The following is a 21,010-nucleotide window of genomic DNA, read 5'->3' on the forward strand; positions in this document are numbered from 1 at the left end:
GCTCTTTTGACTTATTACACCATATAATATGTACACAGATTGGTATGTGTTCGAAACAGATTAATCTCTGAATTATTTAGTCGATAATTTGAGCCCTTTATATCACTCTTTTAGTAGCAAAGGTTGGAAAATTGTTTTTTCACATTTTTGCTTGTTGACAAAGATAATCTATTTTTTTCAATACAAGGTTTGATGGCTTTTGGCTCTAATCACAGAGTAATTTTTTTCTGTTTTAGGTGACAAAATGCTGCAGTGTCTATATGTTTAGACACTATTTTATAGGCTGCAATTATTTGTATTTTACTGCAGCTGTGAGCTGCCCATATTCTTATGCTGCTTCTGCACACACACACATACACTAATTTTTATGGCATGCATGTTATAAGTAGTGCACTTCTTTGTAGATCTGAATTTCACTCACTCTGACACTGCCATTTTCAAGAGTTTGTTGGTTTTAAGGTCTCTCTCTCTCACACACACACTTGGTCTTGATTGGCTTTTTTCTTGGTTTTATGTTTGTGAGATTTTGTTGAGTTGATTGATGTGAAATAGCTTAATTGGTGCTTACATTCTCAAATCTGAAGTTGTGTTTGTCAAGAATTGAGAAAAAAAATGAGATCCATAGAGGAAAAAGGGTGTGTGAACAGCTGCCCCATAGAAGATAATGCAGGTGGCAGCAGTTGTATGATCTTTGATTTCAAGAAGGGCGGCGGCGCGGTGAGCCGGCCATCGCCGCACCACCGCTCTTCATTGGGGAAGCCGACGCCTTCGAAATGGGACGATGCTCAAAAATGGCTTGTCAATCTGTCTAGAGGTGAGAGGAATCAAGCCAAGGCCTCGCCCCGCGACTCGAATGCCGATGACCGGCATTTGATCGCCTCCGCGTCTCGGAAGGAGTGGGCGGCCGAGGCCGAAGACGGGGCCGGGGATGGAGGGGATAAGTATAAGAATGTTGAGTGTGATGAGTCAGTGTGGAGAGAAGGGGGTAAGGGAGAGAGTAGCCCTAAATCAGTGGTGAGAGCTATATGTTTGAGGGATATGGGGACTGAGATGACCCCAATTGGGAGTAAAGAGCCCTCTCGGGCGGCTACTCCTATTAGGGCTAGTAGTCCAACTGTGTCGGGCTCATCTAGCCCTGTGATTCGTAACACTGGTCGAGATACTGGTCCCAGCCCGGCTCCGAGGATAGAGGAACCGGTCAGGGACAGTGGCTCGACCGGTCATTTGAGTAATGGTGTGAAGGTAGATGAGATTAAGGTCGATGACAATTCTAGGGCGTTGAATCCCTTGGAAGCTCGGGCTGCGGCTTGGGAGGAGGCCGAACGGGCCAAGTACACGGCAAGGTGATTGATTACTCTACCTTTACTTCAATTGATTACTGATAATCATTTTTAATAGTTATAGAAGATGAGACATGTATAGGTACAAACGTGAAGAGATGAGGATTGAAGCATGGGAAAATCATCAGAAAAAGAAGGCTGAGGTGGAGAATCGGAAAGCAGAGGTAGTACTAGAATTGTGTTGATAATTTTAATACACAAAATTGAAAGTTATTAGTTATTACTGTAAATTAGTTAGTACACTAACGCAACTCTTAATTACATAGGTTAAAGCGGAGCAGCTGAAAAGCCGTGCAAAAGAAAAGTTGAATCAGAAAATAGCAAGTACGCGAAGAGTAGCCGAGGAGAGACGCGCAGCCGCAGAAGCTAAACTCAATGAGAATGCGATGAAGACTTCGGAGAGAGGAGATTATATAAGAAGAAATGGCCATCTTCCCTCTTCTTTCTCATTTTACTTCTCCTCTTGTGGTTGGTAGCAACCAATTTTCACTTGTAATTATACTTGTTTATATATTTAATATCAGTAATGCACTCAATTCGATTTATTCAAAGTATGATCATTGTCACACTTTTGATTTTACAATTGTTCATTTTTTTCACTAATTGTTAGTTGATATTGCAACTGAACTAAGAAAAAAGAAAAAGTTGATTAAATTATGAAATAATACAGCTAAAAAACCTTTTAAATTAGAATTCATTAATATAAGAATTAAGCGAAACAAAACGCATTAGTATACGAATTTAATGAAACAATAATTTGTATAAGGACCTGATGTAAAAGCATGATCATTGTCACACTTTTGTCAAAGTATATACTAAATTCATGCAATGTACCATATTTTTTCTATTTTAACAAAATGAACTTGATTATCCCTAGTCCCTACATTAGTATTTACCCAATCTCTCTCTCTCTCTCTGTGTATGTTGGGATTTATAAATATGCAATCTTAAAATTGCCATAACAAATTAAATTTTTGTAAGGAGGCAAAGATACACTTTCATGTCTTTATTAGTAAAAATACTAGTAGTAGTAGTAGTAAAATTTAAATATGGTAATTAGAGTATAATTTAGGTTTTTAACACAAGAAATTGCGCGGGCTGTATGAACGGTGTAGATTTGAAAGCGAAAGCCGAAGCCCAGTCGATCCACCGCTCACAAAAAAACATTAATTAATTACCAAAATAAAAGCAATAATTAGAACTATTTCACTCTTTCCTTCTACATTGGCTGTTTCCCTGCCGCCCCCAGAGCTCATCGCAAGAGAATTCACCGACCGCCGCCCTGACCTTCGCCTTGCTGTTCTTCTCTCCGATTATTTGATCGGTAAGTCTCTGATTTTGGACGTGGAGAGTGGACGGACTGACGAGGATTCTTAGCGTTTCTATTTCTAGGGCTTTCTGTTTCGTTCGGCAATTCTCGCTACACGCCTGGGGTTTTTATCTTTATTTTTATTTTATTTGGTTTGGTTTGGTTAAGGAAAGAAATAAAAGAGGGGAAATTTGAAGATTATTGATTCGTCAGACGCTGGGTGTATGTGGTATGGTTTTTCATGTTTTTTCAGATCTGTGTTGAGTTTTGGGTTTATAAAAGGAGATATAGTTGCTTTGCTTGATTTTGTTTTTCAATTTTCTGTATTTGTTTGCTGGTGTATTGAATATGGGGATTTAGGTCTTGTTCTTGTTGTTGAGAAAACTATAATATTGGGGGAGTTTGTTTGGGTGGTTAGGGTTTGGGTACTTGCTATTTGTCCACGAATTCAAATAATTATACATTTATGGCTGCTGGAAAACGTGGTGGTTACAGAGAAAATGAATATAGGGGCCGCGAGAGTGAAGTTGAGATGTCGAAGATGGAAAATGGGTATAGAAGAGGGGATTTTGAACGGGTTAGGAATGGAGCTCGGGACTATGAAAGAGGTCAGCTACGGGCTCGGGGTCGAGCTGGCTGGGAAGCCAGGGGCAAGCTCAGACAAAAGGATGCCAAAGAAATGAATGGTGGATGCCACTCCACTTCCAGTCGAAGTGATTCTGGAAATAGTGGTGGTGAACCAAGGAAATGTGAGGCTGCAGTATTAGCTGTGGATCGAGAGCCTGGGGAGCTTTATAGCGATGGGTCTGATGAGGCAGTTGATTCAGGAGCTCAAGCTAGTAGAGAAACTGATTCTAAAACTATGGAGACTTCTAGCCATTTATCTACTCTCCAGACCAGGAAGCGGAAGTTCTCGCCTATTATTTGGGATAGAGATGATAGGGAGACAAGTAGAGCTATCAAAAGTAGGAGTACTTTGGATACTGATCCTATCAATGAATCGCCAGAATTGGTTAAGTCTAATCACGACTCGCCTCAGCTTAAACCTAGTGCAAATGAGAAGGCTTCAGCCACAGATGATGATGAGATTAATGATGGTGGGGTTAATTTAGAAGAATCACCTTCTATTGTTGACTTGAGATCTGGAACAGCTGAAGTCCCTTCGGAAACATATTCACAGCAATCTGAAGGAGATCAGCGGGTTAATAGCGTGGAAACGGGGACAGTTGATGAAGATGATTATCCACCCACACGAACCATAGTATCTTCTCGTTGGGCTAGTGATGCTGAGTCTCCAGCTGATGAAGGTGAGATTTCTGACTATGAAAAGATGCCTAAACTGAGGAGCAAGTCCAGTTCAGAGTTAGGTGATACAAGGGAACATAGTAAATCAATAAGTCCAGAAATCAGGCAGGTCAGAAGAGAAGGTTCTGAAACGACTAGAGGGAGGTCCTCAGGGTCGGTGGAACACATTAGGTCTTCCAGTAGAGATAGTTACCAAGAAAACGATGACATCAATGACTACATGGAGACTGATGATAATCACAATCATGATGGTGCTAGCATCAATGAGTCTGAAACTGAGTCTGAGGACTATCCTGATTCTCCTATTACACCGGATCCAGCACAACCCCCGCAAAGGAGTGTGAATATGCTTCAAGGATGCAGAAGTGTTGATGAGTTTGAGAGACTCAACAAGATAGACGAAGGTACTTATGGGGTCGTGTTTAGGGCCAGGGATAAGAAGACTGGAGAAATTGTTGCTTTGAAGAAGGTGAAGATGGAGAAAGAGAGAGAAGGGTTTCCCTTAACGTCACTCCGGGAAATAAACATTCTTCTATCTTTTGATTACCCCTCGATTGTGGATGTGAAAGAAGTGGTTGTGGGCAGCAACCTTGACAGCATATTTATGGTAATGGAGTACATGGAACATGATCTTAAGGCATTGATGGAGACTATGAAGCAACCTTTTAGTCAAAGTGAAGTTAAATGTCTGATGATTCAGCTTTTAGAAGGTGTCAAGTATCTCCACGATAACTGGGTGCTTCACCGGGATCTAAAGACATCCAATTTGCTCTTAAACAATCGTGGTGAGTTGAAGATTTGTGACTTTGGTCTAGCTCGTCAGTATGGCAGTCCATTGAAACCATATACCCATTTGGTAGTCACCCTTTGGTACAGGTTAGACTCATCTCATGCAATTGATTTATGTCACATTTGAACATGGAGGTGGGGGGTGGGGAGGAGGGGCTGTTTACCCTACTATGTTTTGTTGCTCTGTTTTTTGTTAGCATTCCATGTCTCTATCTTGTAGGTCTGATTCGATAAGAAAACTAAATCATATCTTCATTTTCAGGGCGCCAGAACTTCTTTTGGGAGCCAAACTATATTCCACGGCAATAGATATGTGGTCTCTGGGGTGTATTATGGCTGAGCTATTATCAAAGGAACCACTATTCAATGGGAAGACAGAGGTTGAGCAACTGGACAAGGTAATCTATCTTCATGTTTCATGGTTGCCTTTTCTTAACTGCTGGATAATCAATCCAATCAGGTCTAACTGTATTGTTTTTGGGGTGAAACTGCAGATATTCAGGATCCTTGGCACTCCAAATGAGACAATCTGGCCTGGGTTTTCAAAACTTCCGGGAGTCAAGGTGAACTTCGTCAAGCATCAGTAAGTGTCAATATCTTGTTTATTCAATTCTTACGTAGTTGATCTCAAAAATTTATGTGTTTTTTTCTTTTGCCACTGTTTCCCAGGCTTCCAGCTTTGGGTGATTCTGGTTTGGCCTTCATACCTCCATCGTTCTTGATTTAGATTTGCTGTTGCTTCTAACCACTAACATTTATTTCAGGTATAACCTATTAAGGAGGAAGTTCCCAGCAACTTCTTTCACCGGGTCACCTGTTCTCTCTGATGCTGGATTCGACCTCTTGAACAGGCTTCTGACATACGATCCTGATAAGGTATTTCCTATATTATATTAATTTTTGGATTTGTTCCCCAGAAGATTGAATAGGTATATTAACATGAATTTGAAAACTGTGCAGCGTATCAGTGCTGAAGAAGCTCTCAATCATGAATGGTTCCGCGAAGTTCCTCTTCCAAAGTCAAAGGAGTTTATGCCTACTTTTCCTGCTCACCATGCACAAGACAGGTATTTGCATCCTCATCATGTAAGTACTTGCTTGGAAGTTTGAATTTTTTGCATTTTACTCAGTTCCATGTTTTGGAATGTGATTTTAGGCGTATGCGAAGAGTAATGAAGAGCCCCGACCCATTGGAAGAGCAACGGAGAAAAGAGTTGCAACAAGGAGAACTGGGCACTGCTGGTCTCTTTGGTCAATAGGCATCATTTTCATGTTGTATTAATACACAGTTGTGAAGTTCAAATTCCCAGCCTGAAATTGGAATTTAGATTCTTAATTTAACCTTTCTCTCATATTAAAAGTCCATCTCATATCTCAATCTCAATCTCAATCTCAATCTCAATCTATAGAGCATGTTCTGTTTCTCTATACTTGTATTCGTTCAAAATTTAGTCATTAGTTAATCTGTTTATATAACCATTTTTATGGGTTTGTTTTCGGATTTGATGTTGTTACCTTATAAAGACCTATACACAATCAAATAAACTACTCAATTATAAATCACTCGAATTCATATATATAAGAAAAAAAGTAAAACTCAGTTGGTAATAAGTTTCCCTAGTAATTAAAAGAATAAGTTAAAATTTACAAATTGCTAGTTGATCATCATCATCAATTGAAATTCTTGGAAACAAAGCACCCCATCTCCATTAACATCAAATTTGTTGATCATCACAACACACTCATCTACACTCCAATCTCCCAATCTCCCCAACATATTTTTCAAGCTTCTTGGGGTGATGCATTCTTCCCCTTCATTCTTATACATCTCAAACGCCTTTCTCAAGTCTTCCCTCTTCTCCTCTTCGTCGTCGGCCTCCACTAAGCTGGCAAACTCGGCCAGCCCTACCAGCCCGGCCGAGAGGAGAGGCTGAGCTACCATCTCTGCTTCCTCGGCCGACAGCCCGCCGCCCATCATCGCTAGGCAGCTCTGCAGCTGCAAGGGAGTTATCTTGCCATCCTTGTCCTCGTCGAATGAGTTGAAAACTCTCTTGCAATATGTTGTGCATGTTTTCATCGTAATGAAATAGAAACAAATGTGATTATTATGTAGATCAAAGAATTTTGAGATTTTTTATGTTATAGTATGGTGTTTGTGAGGTGGTTTTTATAGGTATTTGTTGAATGATTTATTTGACGCGGGATGGATTATTTAATTATTTAAACCAGAATTTTGGGAATAAATCAATAATTTGTCCGAAAATAGTAGTGTGGGAAATTTCCAAGAATTTAGCAAGAATGGCACGAGAAGCGACTATATTGTCTAGATTTAAAATGAAAAAAAAAAAAAAAATTAAAGAGAGGGGAAGTGAAATTTCGTGGTCATTTCTGAGCTTGCCTATTTCGCAACATTTTCAATGTCTTTTTTCCTTATTTCATTAAATATTTCAAACTTTTTGGGAATATTTCAACCTATACAAAGTCTTGCTGATCGTGTAGTTTGGTGGACATTTTGATACGTCTAAGTTTCAATGTTTGGAAATTCTAATTTGGATTATTGTCGACGCTATTAACAAATGCAATTCAACGAGGGAGCAAATTGCAAATAAAAAACAGCTTGTTGTAATATAAGAAAGATTATTATACACATCATAAAAAATTCAAAGCAATATAATATTTGGTATGTGGCTAAAACACCCAACTTAGAGGTAGCTTGCAGCTTGAGCTTTAAATAGTTAAAAAAAGCTTAAGCAACAAAAGAAAACCATAAAAATGATTGATCAGCTCATCCTACTTCACTTGTCTTCGTCAATATTATTTACTTAATTGATTATTAAAGAAATTCAAGTGCTATTTTAAAAATTAGTCACATAGTGCCAAATTGAACGGTAACAAGTGGGTTTTAACCAGTTAATTTATAGTGCTAGTTGCATTTTCTACTCTGTCTAAAATAAGACATCAATCAATTACTACTGTATTATATATGTATCAAAAATTCCAAACTTTAAATCCGTATACTGTGATATAAAATACGAGGAATATGAAGCCTGTCATCCATATTGAAAAAAAAATGAAAAAATAGAAAGATTATATAGACCTTTTAGTAATGACAATGAGCAATCTAAATGAGTGGAGATGTAAGCAAACCTTTTTCTGTAATTCTTCTCTGCAAAAATGAAACAATTTGTACAAACAAGGAATAGCTTCTGATGAATTTCAGGTCTCTTTTGGCCTCAATTTCTCCCAGCTGCAAAGGAGTGCACAAACTGGCCAAAAAACTCGAAGAAAATCGAGGGCGAGAAGCGCATGAGACTCACCAGGGCTATATATAGGAATTTTTCTGTAATGTTGGAAAAAGAAGCAAGTCTGGAAACGAACGCTTGGTCGTTGCTTGCCTGCTCACAGCCTAAAATAGGCTGGAGATGAGGTGAGAACTGCAAACTGTGGAATCGGGCGACACTGCTGCTGCAAAAAGACAATTACCGTGCCCTAGCTACTCTCATGTGATGACTATGGTCTTGCCTAACACAAATGTGACTAGTGATAGCTCGATGAAGAAGATCGTGTTGATCATGCCACGATCAACTGTCCATCCGAAAATTGTGATTCCTCCGGGGTTGGACTGCAAATACATCACTGCATAGAAAGATTTTTCTTCAAAATGCTTAGTTTTTGCATAAATCGGGAAATGTATACAGAGATAGACAAAGTGGAAAAATGAAAGCTTTTCCACATAAAAGAGACTGCTAGTTGCTTTTTCACATAAAGAGATTTTCTTCTTCATTATCTTGTGTTAGCTTACTTCCTTTACTTTCTGGCAATCATTCGGTATTCTTATACTTTATTTCGATTCTCAGCAAGCTAGAAACTTGGAATATTTAACTGTTGCCAAGACACAAGAAGAAAACCATACAAGGACAAAAATTCCACCATCAGAAATAAAAAAAGAGTTCAAATTAAGCAGGTGATTATGACAGCATTTTGTGAAAAAGTATGTTTAAGTCTGCTTATATGAAAAACGCCACACTGATGAAGATGGTAACTGTACCTAGTGCCAGTCGCTTGTGGTAAGAAGACATATACGAAGCCAGCTGTATATTAGTTGGTGTTGACATAAAATCCAGTGATTCCAAATCACTTTCTGAGTAGTCTACATGGAGTGAAACCAACTTCTCTGCAGTAGCCTCATAATTTCCCGAGTAATTTGAATTACGGAACTGAGATGAATCATCAACACTGCAAGTTACTAAAGCATGCCATCTACTTGCGAGTCCCCCGATGCCTTGGGCTCTGTGGGATATTTTTGCAGCAGCATTCAAGCAAAGAATTATCACAGCCACCTGAACGATTGATGTCACCTAGATGATTCAAGAAACGAGAAAGATTAATATGAAATGGAATGGAATATGGAAGAATATGAGGCACAAAATTAAGACGAGAAACGAGAAACAAAGACGTGAGTGAGAAATTTAGCCATTCTAAACTATCCAAAAAATAATTTCTGCAGAAAATATGAAATGGAATATGGAAGAATATGTGGCACAAAATTAAGAACTTACTGCAAAATCACCCCCATTGATGAAAGTGATTATCCCACTGTATCCAGTGGTCTGGAATAGAAACATAAAGTGGCTTGCAGTTACAATCACAAATTGCAGGAGAAGATATATTCTAAATCTATGGCTTATTTTGGATAGATAATAGCGTAGGCGAGCATGCTCTTGCAGTAAGGCTACTACGTCAGATTCTCTTTCCAAAAGTTTCCCATAATCTTCAAAATGTATAATTTGCAAGTTGCACACCAGGTGGAACAAGACACAGGCTGAAAGAATGATAATGGTCACGTATGTCCATGACAATACGAAAGCAATTAAAATCGCAACAGACTGCCACTGCGACTCATGATGAACATACATAATTCTGATGATTTCACGTGCAGTTTTCAAGAGGCAACACGGGATCACCCATACTACTAGCAAGCGTAGAGAACCCTGCACAGAATAATAATATCTATCAAGCTTCCCCCAAACAACCAACAACTGTATATTACTCATCCACCAAATAATCAACGCTCAACAACATTTAGGGGCTGTTTTCATGTGATTGAGTATTCGAAGAATTAGATGATCTATCTATCATATCACGCACTGTAAGCACACACTTAGGGAAGAAAGATGCAAAATAATGTTATAACACATAATGGAGAACCCGGGCATCACATGAATTCCTTCATTAGAGCACCTCCATGTACTCCTAAATTCATCTTTAAACTCAAGAAAAGGAAAAGAGTAACTAACAATACCAACAATACACAGATCTCAAATCAATGAGATAAAACCATGGCTACTTCAAACTTGAAAACACAGAGATAATTTCTGCAACTACGGGCGGATATTCCACAAATCATTCATCATTCTTCGAAGCAACAAACTAATTCAAAGAAGAATAGAAACAATCATAAAAAGAATCATTACTCTCTCAGTTCTCCTTCACATGAAAATTAAAAAACACATGTATTCAATAAGAACAAGTCAGTTGAAGCATTACTCACTGAGATCTTCTGCACATACTGCGCACTGAACCTCTCCACATACCCGCTGTATCGATCAACAAACAGAAATTTCCTAACACCATATTTCCGCAAATTATGCGAAAAGCACAACATAGATGAAGCAGCCAAAGAAGCCTGAGAAACCACTATACCAATCTCAAAGCTCTTGATCTGACCCTTCTCACACCCGGGGCAATTCGAGAGCTCAAGCATCACCACCGGAAGCACAACCCCAAATACCAAGAATACCCCCCATGAAACCAGAAACCTCCCCACAGAAGACTGATTATACCCCAAAAGAGTGATAAAAAGATCCAATCTTTGAAGGGTCTTGTCCAGAAGAGTCTCTTTGTCATTTTCTCGAACACCTGACGGCTCTGATTGCTGGTTTTCATCAGAATTTTTCAGCAAAGGGGCGTTTTCATGTGAAATTCTCGAATCTTCCACTTCTATTTGAATATGAGCCTCAGCCATCGACGGAGAAAATTTAAAAAAGGGGGGACAATTCAGATAATCTGGGAAAGGAAAAGGGAGAAAAAGAGGCTCAGCTTTGTAGAAGTTTAAAAAGGGGGGAAATGAAGATCCAACACAAATGACAGATCACAATCATTGATCAGCTCGTCTTCGCACGCACGTTTCACAACAATAAACTTATAAACAAGCAAGATTTGCATGTGGGAACTGAACAAACGAATTTAATATTGAAGACCGCTGTTTGATTCTCCAAATCAAATAAAATGTGGACAATCGCAACTACGAATTAGCCGCCGAGATTCTTTCCCAGCGGAGCTGAGGGCTTTTGAGTTAGGATTTGGGAGTTTATGTCAGCTGTAACTACTGCTAATCAATTTATAGAAAGTAAATATATTAATTTTTTTTAGTGAATTAGGTTAGGTTTGAAAGAGGGGTTTTTTCCCAGTGGCGGTGGTCCACGATTCCACATCATAACATAAGCTTCACGGAATTAATGAAGCAGCCATGGAAAGTTGGAAAAGCAGATAATTAAGAAATGAAAACGAGAGAGGTGAGGCTGCTCAACTGCGTCCATGTGTTGGATTTCCATGGATGCCTAGTGTTGTTTGCGCTTTGAATCATACACGTGATGCCAATCTTCCCGCGAGGCTTTGGGATTCCTATATTTTGCCTCGGAAAATCAAATTATTATTGTCCTAAATTTAGATGCCAATCTTCATTTTATTGTCCTAAAAGACTCAAAGTCTTGTGTATTAGTAGAAAACTATGTCATTGTAGTTTTTTCGATAAAATCATGATGCTTATAATATTATGACTTACATTATTGTGTCACATTTCTTTTATTATTGAGATTCATCGTTCAAAGTTCATTAAATTTTAATCTTTTACTTTTGTTCATTAAATTTTAATCTTTTACTTATGTGACCTTGGACGCTTTGATTTGCCATTGCAATCTCTGATGAGGCTCCATGCCTTTATTACGTAGGTTGAAAGATGGATTGATCTTTTAAGGTCTAATTCATTCATTATGCACACATTACACTTTCTCGATCTTTCTTTCTCTCGAATAGGATTTTCTTATTTTTCCTTGAGCTTTTTCTATGTAAGGACATCCAAAATAGGGCGGACTATAGTCCGCCCTATGCACCGCCACATCAGCATTTTATCCTCTGTCCCTTCCACCTGCAATGGAGCGGACTATAGCCTGCTCTAAGCCCCACCCTAAGCATTTTTTTTTAATATTTAAATACTTCAAAAATTGGAGAAAACAACTTCGTTCTATTGAATATTCAAAATTTTCATTACGAAATTAAAAAACTACAAATTCTCAATGGTCGTGGCGCGACCAAACTTCTTCAATCATGTCGTTCATCAGCGCCGCATGGTCTTGTTGGCTGCGCATTAAGGTCTGTCTCTTTATAACCTCACTGAAGCCCATCGGTAATCCTCGAGCGACAGACGGGGTCGCCGTGCTAGAGCTAGATCCACCTTCATCATCGACCCAATCGAATATATGTCCAGCTTTTTGTTCGACTATCATGTTATGCATGATGATGCACACATACATGACATCGGCGATGACCTCCTTGAACCAGAAACGCGTCGGACCTTTCACTATTGTCCACCGCGATTGGAGCCACCAAAAGCCCGCTCCACATCCTTCCACGCAGACTCCTGCTTTGCCGCAAACAAGACTCTCTTGTCACCCATTGGGCAGCTGATCGTCTTCACAAAAACAGACCACCTTAGGTATATGTCATCGGCCAAGTAGTACCCCATATGATATCTACGGCCGTTGGCAGTGAACTCGATGGTCGGGCCGCGACCCCTGCATTGATCAGCGAAGAAGGTGGACAAGTTGAGGACGTTGATGTCGTTGTTCGACCCGGCTACACCGAAGTATGCATGCCAAATCCAGAGGCGGTGGTCACGTCGCTTCGAGGATCATCGCCGGGTGGCTGCCCTTGTAGCCATTAGTAAATTGGCCTCTCCACGCCGTCGGGCAATTCTTCCACTGTCAGTGCATACGGTCGATGCTTCCTAACATTCCAGGGAAGTCGTGCACCGTCTCGTGCATCCACATCACGCTCTGATAATCATCAGCAGTCGGGCGTCGCAAATATATGTCGCCAAAAGCCTCCACAACTCCCCTTCAAAAATTCTTCAGACAATCGCGGCCAATTGTCTCCCCGACGTGAAGGTACTCGTCGAATATATCCGCTATGGTGCCGTAGGCCAATTGCCGGATCGCAACCGTGCAATTCTGTAACGGCGTAAGTCCGGGTCTACCGATGCCGTCTACCCGATACTGGAAGTATTCATCACGTCCCTCCAACATCCGGACAATGCGGAGAAAAAGATCTCGCCTCATTCTAAAACGGCGGTGAAAAACCGTCGGACCCCACCGTGGTTGCTCGGCAAAATAATCGTTGAACAGGCGGTGAGCTACGTCGTGCTCACGGGGGACGAACATCCGACGTCGAATCGGCCGAGGGACCCGCGTCGCCGCTTGCTCCGCCGCTGCACGCTCGCGCTCCATTTGGAAGACTGGAAAATTGGACAAGGCCCGAGTCAAGGCCCGTCTGCTGCCATCCGATGTACTCCAATCGTAGCCGTCAGGATTTATTTTTATAGTGAGAAAACTGGAAAGTGAGGGATCAGAGAGATGAGAGAGAAAAATTAGAAGATGGGAAATTGGAAGATGGGAAATGGTAGAGAATTGAGGTGTTTAAATAGGAAAAAAAATTAAAAAAAAAAAGAAGACACGTTCTATCGCTGTTGCATCGTTCGCGTCGCCCACAATGGCGGACGATGCGACGAACGAAGGGGCGGAGGAGGCGCATCGTCCGCGGATGATGGAGAAGCCATCGTCTGCGATGCCACAGTAGCGGACGATGCATCGTCCGTCGCATCATCTGCCCCATTGTGGATGGCCTAAGTCTTCTCTGATCATCTTTGATCAGAATTTTCGTGTTTCGTTGCCGTTTGTGTGAGTGAGGAGAGCGACACTTTTAGCAGTGGTATCTTACGATTGTCTTTTCTGTGCATATCGGTTGTATTTCTTACTATTAGATTGAGCTTTATTGTTCTTGCATTTCTTACTGTTAGATTGAGCTTTGTTGTTCTTGCATTTCTTACTCCTAGCTATTTGCGTTTTTTTTGTTTGCAAATCTTGAGTGTTTTGGTTTAAATCTATTTAGATCTGTAACTTCAATTGTATTCTTGTTGTATCATTATTCATTTGTAATCAATTGGTTAGTTGTGAGATTGACAATAACATTTAGTAGCAGGCAATAGAAATCTCGATTAACAAATGAACTTTGTAGATTTGATCCTTACCGTGACTAAATCGAATTGTTCGCTAATGGAATTGTGTACCACTATAACCATATTTGAAATTTGATACGAATAGTGAATTGTTAAGATTTATATATATGTTTTAGGTAAATTGGAGATTTTGTTTAAGGAACTATTTCGAAAAGATTAGTAATTCGTGTAGCAATTATCCATAATTACAGGAGTAAAAGGTAAAATATGATCTTGAATATATGCTCATTGTATGATTTTGGTCATATACATCTTTTGAATTTTTGCATCCTGAATATTTTAACTCGGATCACAATTGGTCCTACACTAACAATTCCGTCAATTTTCAAACGGTTTTCATCCGATTTTGACCGATTTTAAACGAATTTTACCCGAATGGGACTGTTAAAACCATCAAAATTGGTCAAAATTGGGTTAAAACGTTTAAAATTTGACGGAATTATTAGTTTATGACCAATTGTGATCCGAGTTGAAATGTTCAGAATGCAAAAATTTAAAAAATAAAGTGTATGACCAAAATCATAAAATGAGTATATATTCAGGACCATTTTTGACCTTACTCTAATTAGAGAAATGAACCAATGCATAGAAGCTGAGCCAATCAAATGAATGGGATTTTTATTTTTCTTTGACAAAACAGGAATATTAATTCAAGATTTTATATTAGATTAAAGGTAGATAATGACATTAATTTCATGTCATTTATTGTTGTCTGCTTCTTTCCCTGCTTTTACTCAATAAATAAATGCAACCCATTTTTATCACAAATACGTCTCACCTTTTAATAACGATGATTGAAAAGTACTCACTCCGTCCCATTGAATATGACTCACTTTTCTTTTTGATTTGCCCCAATCAAGATGATCCATTACTTAAAATGGAAACACATTTATTTCTACTTTATTCTCTCTCTCCTACTTTTACTCTCTCCTTTTACCAAACAAAATATAACTGCATAAATTCTCGTGCCGGCCAAGGAAGGGGTCATCTTCCTTGGGACGGAGGGAGTAGTTCAAATTTCAAACCGTAAATAAACAACTCATAATAAACTCTAATGCAATTATACAATCTTAATGACCTTTGTCCTCAAATTTGAAAGCTTAGAAGTACATGGGATAAGCATTCTATTTCCTCAATTTGACAGACTGCCTAAATTAGATCCATCAGTTTCTAGGTATTCATGAATTTATCTGTTCCATACCAAAAAAAGAAGAAAATGATAAGCATTTTTGTATGTGCAAATGGCTATATTCATCAACGTCAAATTCACATAAGATTTAACTTGATCATGTGGTTACTCGAGAGCTTTTTGTCAAGGAGTATTTCACTGTTTGATGTGTTATACTGCTGCATCCTGGTATTTATGTCCTGCTATTTATTGGCTTGACCTCTACGAGCAAGATAACGTTCACGGGCCGCAAGAATCTTACTGTCGCGGTCCTCAGCAGGTTGAGCCGGAGCAGCATTGCCACCACCATCATCCTTCTGCACGTCTGCGTTTTCTGGTTGAACCTCCTCTTCATGAGACTGGTTGGCTCCTCCACTGCTCCGCAAACAAGAACAAGACACGTTACACAGAGGAATGTGATGTGTCAAGAGTGAGGTTAGAGTTCTAAAATGAAACGCATTTAAGAAAGGCAAAGAGTTGGCACACCTGAGTTTGCTGACATTCAGATTCTGGAGTTTAGCAAAGACTGGTCTGACCCAAGGCATCTCAACAGCACAGACATTTCGCATGTAGGGTCGTGTGGTAGCAATGAGTTCATGATAGATGACATAATTGGGGAACATGCCTTCTTCATCTGTCCTCAGCACTGATGATGGGTGTACCTGTACTAATTGTGACTTGAAGCCAAGGGTCTTATAGCCATTATGACGAAGCATTCGCTCGGCTAGTTGATTTCCATATCCTGAACATAAAGCTTTCCTCAAGGATCTGTAATCTTGATCTTCCCTTCGCCTTTTACTTGTTTTCACATCCATGGGACCTGTTGTGCGAGAAATTTATAAAGGCAAGTAGAGAGGAGAGAGAGAGTTAATAACTTTTGCAAGATCACAAGACAGACATACAAGCATACTAAGGGCAAAATGATTAGTTGTGATTTAGATGCAGATACAGCAAAAGGACTATTTGTTTACTAGTTTAATCATGTATTCTGCGCATGCTTCAGTCTTAACCTCAGACGAGAAACAGATGATGCATGCACAACAATTTGAAGAGGTTCGATAAATCAATAACTTCATAGAAATTGCAAGGAGATGATATATGTGTGACCTGACCTTTGGCAATCTTCTGAATTATTTGGCATAACTGTTTCCGGACGTCCTTGACAAACTTCATCCCCCTCACCTAAGTGAGTTAAAATAATTATGAAACAATTTATTCAGCATCTCCTGTATACTTTTCTTGTTTATCTCTCCTAATATTTCTAGACTGCAAACTTGAAACAGTGGATATTAAAATAATTGATTAAGCAAAATAAATAAAGAGAAGAAAAGCAAATGCTAGTACCTGTAAGTTATTCTCTTTGCACCAGCCAGTATTATAGTCAGTTTCATGCCAAAGCTCAAAAATTTGCAGGAACTGGATGTGGTCGCCCAAGCCAGAACCATCTGGAAGATTTGAAGGAGTATGTTTCCGCTTCCTATCTGCACTTTTACTGCATGAAAAAACACAATTAGTGGGGGGGAGTGTAAAAAAGAATTTGATCTCACTAGTAATATAAGAATTTTGACTGAACAAATAATGACGGGTATCAGGTGGTGGATCTCATTATCTCTACGGACGTACCATACTGCAATCTCTAGGAGAAACAGTTCTAACACTCACAATCACAGACATACAAGTATACACATGTAGAAACACAAATGAAAGAGTTCAAGATTCACCTTTGGCTTATGAGCAATGTAGTCTCTGCAGATAACATTGCAGCGACTGTTAAAGCCTGAGATAGACAGCCACACTCGTTTGCCTCTAACAAGGTCCTCGACAGTGAGGGTTCCAGTGGAAGTTCTGCAATGGATGGTAATTTTCAAACTCACTAACTCCACAATCATAGGTAGAAAATACTTCGAATATGAAATTCAAGAAAACGGTTGGAATGAGCGAGCTAATCACCCTGAGACGGGATTCTAATCCAGAAGAAAATTTTTACCAGCCATAGTTCGTCCAAGACTTGTGATTGAACCCTCGTCATCTATGGCATCAATAAGGTATAACTGCTTTAAGGCATCTTCCAGAGCTTCAACTGCAGCAAAGGCGAGATAAGTCTTCACTATTAAGAAAAATTCCTAAACACCTCACTGCTGAATAAAACACAGGTAAAAGAGAAAAACTTCTTACAAGAAGGTGGGTCAAGGAAGTCAAATTTGAGAATATTGATGTCTGATAGGTCCAATGATTTCAAATACAGGATACTTCCTGCAAGGGAAGATCTCTGTATTTCTGGGATTGTAGCATCCAGTAAGTCATCCTTATAGGCCACAGAAGAGTACAAACGATAGCACTTCCCAGGACGTGTTCTTCCAGCTCTTCCTGCACGCTGATTAGCCTGCACTCTAATATGTTTGCAGTCTGAGAATGAATACATAAACAGAAATGCATTGCATTATTTTTTTTTTCACAAACCACTACTGTTTTTGGGCAATAAAACTTGATAGTAAGTGAGCAAAAAAAGAGTACAGTACATTATTAAATACTTTATCTACTCATGTGCAGAAACTGGAAACAAAATGATGTACTGTACTATATTATTTTTATATAAGCCATAACCAGTTCATTTTGTGTTGGAGGAAATATTGTGTTTCTAAAATGTAATAAAGATAAAAAAGATCATGCATACAACATATACATGTTAACAAGTAGCAGGGGAAATAGACCATGAAGACCAGCTCAAGCTAGCATCTAAAATACTAATCCGAAAACCATACTTGCTGATTTGGACAACATCAAGAGAATACATGCCAGTTGATGGATTGTACTGCCGTTGTTTCACGAAGCCAGGATCAATTACATACCTGCAGTCAGAGTCGGTTTTTTAAAAACTTATATACAGAAAAGGTTTCTAATACGACAACAAGACATAAACTGGTATGGTTCATAATCTAAAACTCCTATGTGTTGCCCAAGTGAACCATTTGGAAAGTTTTTCCCTCTAACCAATGACCAAAGTAGTACTCCCTCCGTCCCAAGGTATTAGACCAACTTTCCTTTTTGGGATGTCCCAACATATTAGACTCGTTTCCTTTTTTAGCAAAAAGCATCTATCTTATTTTATTCTCCACCTACTTTTTTCTCTCTTCTCTCCTCTACTTTTTCCCTCTCTCATACTTTACTCTCTCCACTTTAACTATTTAAATATTAATTCCTTAAATCATGTGCCCAAAAGAAGTGAGTCTAATACTCCGGGATGGAGGGAGTATCAATTACTGAATTACTAAGAGTACAGATACTAACACTTCACTCTATCCTCTAGTTCAATGGATTAGATGTTTGATAACTTGGATGTATATTCGAAGTCTCAGCAATTTAAGTAGTAATGGGTTCGTCATGAAGCGTCCGTACAATATAGAAAATGATTCAAATTTACAATAGCGTATCTTACACAACACCATCAACAGTCAAAGACGTCTCTGCTATGTTGGTAGAAATAATGAATCGACGGCAATTGGGAGGTGGAGGACTAAATACACGGATCTGCACAAATAATAAAAATACAAGACAAAAGACTTAGAAAGAAAAGCAACCAATTATTAGTCTTTTTTTCTAAGGAGGTAAATATATTAAATAATCATAGACAAACAGACTTTAGAACACATCAATTAAAACGAGGGGAAAGTGAGTCCACGGGCTGAGCAGTGCAGCTCTAAGTCTCGAAGATAATCAAATGAACAAAAGATTTATAGCAGACAATGAACACAAGTGGTGTCATATCAAACAAAATGATGTACTGTACTATATTATGTTAAAAATTTGTGTACATGAAAAAAAAATTATAGTAGCTAATTAAGAAGTGAAAACACTAACTTGCAATTCAGGAGGCAGAGATCCATGAAGTGGGTAAATTACAGCATCCATACAAGACCCTTCCTCCAATCTTTGGATTCTTTCTTCCAGTCTTGAGACCAACTTCTCAATGTCATCCTACAATGCCAGTTCACAAATATATTATACAGTAACAGAATTACAACACAACATTATAACCAAAACAATATGGTACTAACCTGTCCTGTCATAAATATTAAGACGTCGCCTTCAGGTTCTTGAGTGTGTATATCTGCAAAGGAAGCATGAGTTCTCGAAGTGAAGAATCAAGAGAAGAAGAAAATACGTCAAGCAATGATGGGAGGAAGCATGAGTTCTCGAAGTGAAGAATCAAGAGAAGAAGAAAATACGGCAAGCAATGATGAGAGGAAGCATGAGTTCTCGAAGTGAAGAATCAAGAGAAGAAGAAAATACGGCAAGCAATGATGGGGAACTATATTTTTCACTGACAGATAAATGTAACAAAGTAAAATAACCAAAAACAATAATAAGATACTGTACCAAGAGCTTTGTTCAAACAAGCGTCAATATAGCTTTTTGGTTTTTCAGAGCTATGATGGATCTCAACAGGGAATAACTTCCCCGGAACATTGAGGATTGGGCAATCCGAGAAGAATCTCGATACTTTTTCACCATCAAGTGTAGCCGAAGTGATCAAAACTTTCAAATTGGACGCGCGCAACTTTATTAACCTTTTCATCAATCCAAGCAGCACATCCCTGACCAAATAGTACATTGACACACATGAAACAAAAAATACTTTACCAAGAGAAAATAGTAAAACAGCTTAGAAAAAAAGAGGTCCCAGTTACAAAGTTTCAGAGTAAAATGCAAACAAATAATTACTGATGCATTGCATTAATGACAAGTTATGTAACTTAATAGAGATTTACGTATTCAAGCTCCTCTCGTGAGCTTCATCTAATATGATGACTGAATATTGACTCAGCTCTGGGTTGGAAAGACTTTCGCGCAGGAGAACTCCGTCGGTTAGGTATCTGCACGTGTACAGAATAAATGAATAAGAATGCTTTGTTCTTTCGGTAAACATAGCTCTGAATGTTTTCTCGAAAAGAGAGCTTACTTTATAATCGTCTTCTCTGAAGTTCTATCTTCAAAGCGGATCGCGTAACCTACCTCATCACCCAGCGGCACATTCAATTCTTCTGAGACACGCCTATTAGACACAAAACGTAATTTGAAAGAAAATGAAGACAAATTAGCTGTAATTCTGTTAAATTATTCAGCTATTATGAGTTAGCTTCTCGGATTTAGTTCTAACAGTAATAAAAAAAAACTGCTAAATAATAAATCTAAGCAAGGGAATGCATTTCTTCTAAAGAACAGAAATGTCAAATTATCTCAGCATCATATAACCTAACCGAAAAATTCACCTTGATACTGTAACAGCGGCAACTCGACGCGGCTGAGTTACAGCGATGCAACCCGATTTGGTGTAACCTCGTCTGTGAAGAATTTGAGAGAGCTGAGTACTTTTCCCTGATCCAGTTTCACCGATTACAACTACTACCGGATTCTTATCCACAGTTTCCACGATTTTGTCTTCAAATTGAAGAATCGGCAGTTCCGCCATTGAAATTATCGACATTTCAAATTGAACAGGTTTAACACTAGGGTTTTGTATAATTTTGCCGCGTTTACCAATCTTAAACTGAAATCTGCTTAGCTACGATTCCTCTGAACTGATGCACCTTTTTAGTTAAGACGCCAATTTTAATTTATTTTTTTAATTAGTTAAAACGGATTATTTTACAGTTTGTGAGGGAAGTTTCAGTTACTAGTGTTTAAATTCTTTATGTAAGTCAAATTATTCTCTTAATTCGATTGAATAAATTGTATATCAAGTAGCA

The 21,010-nt window shown here is 38.8% G+C and overlaps 5 protein-coding genes across 10 annotated transcripts; 2 read left to right on the forward strand and 3 right to left on the reverse strand.

The window, feature by feature from the left end:
• The first annotated feature begins 69 nt into the window (after positions 1-69).
• On the forward strand, positions 70-1,908 carry LOC125204844 (uncharacterized protein At3g61260-like). Its single transcript, XM_048103589.1, has 3 exons — positions 70-1,343; positions 1,423-1,504; positions 1,607-1,908. Exons 1-3 carry the CDS (start codon positions 613-615, stop codon positions 1,814-1,816), a joined length of 1,023 nt encoding a protein of 340 aa, XP_047959546.1. The 5' UTR covers positions 70-612; the 3' UTR covers positions 1,817-1,908.
• Positions 1,909-2,535: 627 nt separating this feature from the next.
• LOC125206002 (cyclin-dependent kinase G-2-like) lies at positions 2,536-6,084 on the forward strand. 5 transcript variants are annotated; one of them, XM_048105253.1, is made up of 7 exons: positions 2,536-2,664; positions 3,145-4,830; positions 5,006-5,141; positions 5,238-5,326; positions 5,508-5,619; positions 5,704-5,810; positions 5,900-6,084. In XM_048105253.1, exons 2-7 carry the CDS (start codon positions 3,182-3,184, stop codon positions 6,000-6,002), a joined length of 2,196 nt encoding a protein of 731 aa, XP_047961210.1. In that variant the 5' UTR covers positions 2,536-2,664; positions 3,145-3,181; the 3' UTR covers positions 6,003-6,084. The 5 variants fall into 5 exon arrangements, with proteins under 5 accessions (XP_047961210.1, XP_047961211.1, XP_047961209.1 ...); XM_048105254.1 differs by having other exon boundaries at positions 2,576-2,664; positions 3,160-4,830; XM_048105252.1 differs by lacking the exon at positions 2,536-2,664 and adding an exon at positions 2,671-2,878 and having other exon boundaries at positions 3,160-4,830.
• Positions 6,085-6,344: 260 nt separating this feature from the next.
• On the reverse strand, positions 6,345-7,076 carry LOC125206004 (calcium-binding protein CML38-like). The gene has a single exon (XM_048105257.1). It carries the CDS (start codon positions 6,818-6,820, stop codon positions 6,398-6,400), a length of 423 nt encoding a protein of 140 aa, XP_047961214.1. The 5' UTR covers positions 6,821-7,076; the 3' UTR covers positions 6,345-6,397.
• Positions 7,077-7,814: 738 nt separating this feature from the next.
• On the reverse strand, positions 7,815-11,166 carry LOC125206003. 2 transcript variants are annotated; one of them, XR_007173875.1, is made up of 5 exons: positions 10,295-11,166; positions 9,303-9,734; positions 8,792-9,101; positions 8,061-8,379; positions 7,815-7,990 (listed from the first exon to the last, which is right to left on the reverse strand). XR_007173875.1 is itself a non-coding variant. In XM_048105256.1 (4 exons), the coding sequence occupies exons 1-4, from the start codon at positions 10,766-10,768 to the stop codon at positions 8,243-8,245; spliced, it is 1,353 nt and encodes a 450-aa protein (XP_047961213.1). In that variant the 5' UTR covers positions 10,769-11,166; the 3' UTR covers positions 7,815-8,242. The 2 variants fall into 2 exon arrangements, 1 of the variants encoding a protein (XP_047961213.1); XM_048105256.1 differs by having other exon boundaries at positions 7,815-8,379.
• Positions 11,167-15,117: 3,951 nt separating this feature from the next.
• Positions 15,118-20,832, reverse strand: LOC125203577 (probable pre-mRNA-splicing factor ATP-dependent RNA helicase DEAH4). Its single transcript, XM_048101957.1, has 15 exons — positions 20,534-20,832; positions 20,224-20,316; positions 20,033-20,137; positions 19,641-19,858; positions 19,319-19,371; positions 19,122-19,238; positions 18,700-18,791; positions 18,026-18,112; positions 17,439-17,653; positions 17,251-17,343; positions 16,985-17,108; positions 16,608-16,755; positions 16,376-16,445; positions 15,750-16,083; positions 15,118-15,638 (listed from the first exon to the last, which is right to left on the reverse strand). Exons 1-15 carry the CDS (start codon positions 20,746-20,748, stop codon positions 15,467-15,469), a joined length of 2,136 nt encoding a protein of 711 aa, XP_047957914.1. The 5' UTR covers positions 20,749-20,832; the 3' UTR covers positions 15,118-15,466.
• Positions 20,833-21,010: the final 178 nt, after the last annotated feature.

This window comes from Salvia hispanica, chromosome 2 (assembly GCF_023119035.1).
Source record: "Salvia hispanica cultivar TCC Black 2014 chromosome 2, UniMelb_Shisp_WGS_1.0, whole genome shotgun sequence".
NCBI lineage: Eukaryota > Viridiplantae > Streptophyta > Magnoliopsida > Lamiales > Lamiaceae > Salvia > Salvia hispanica.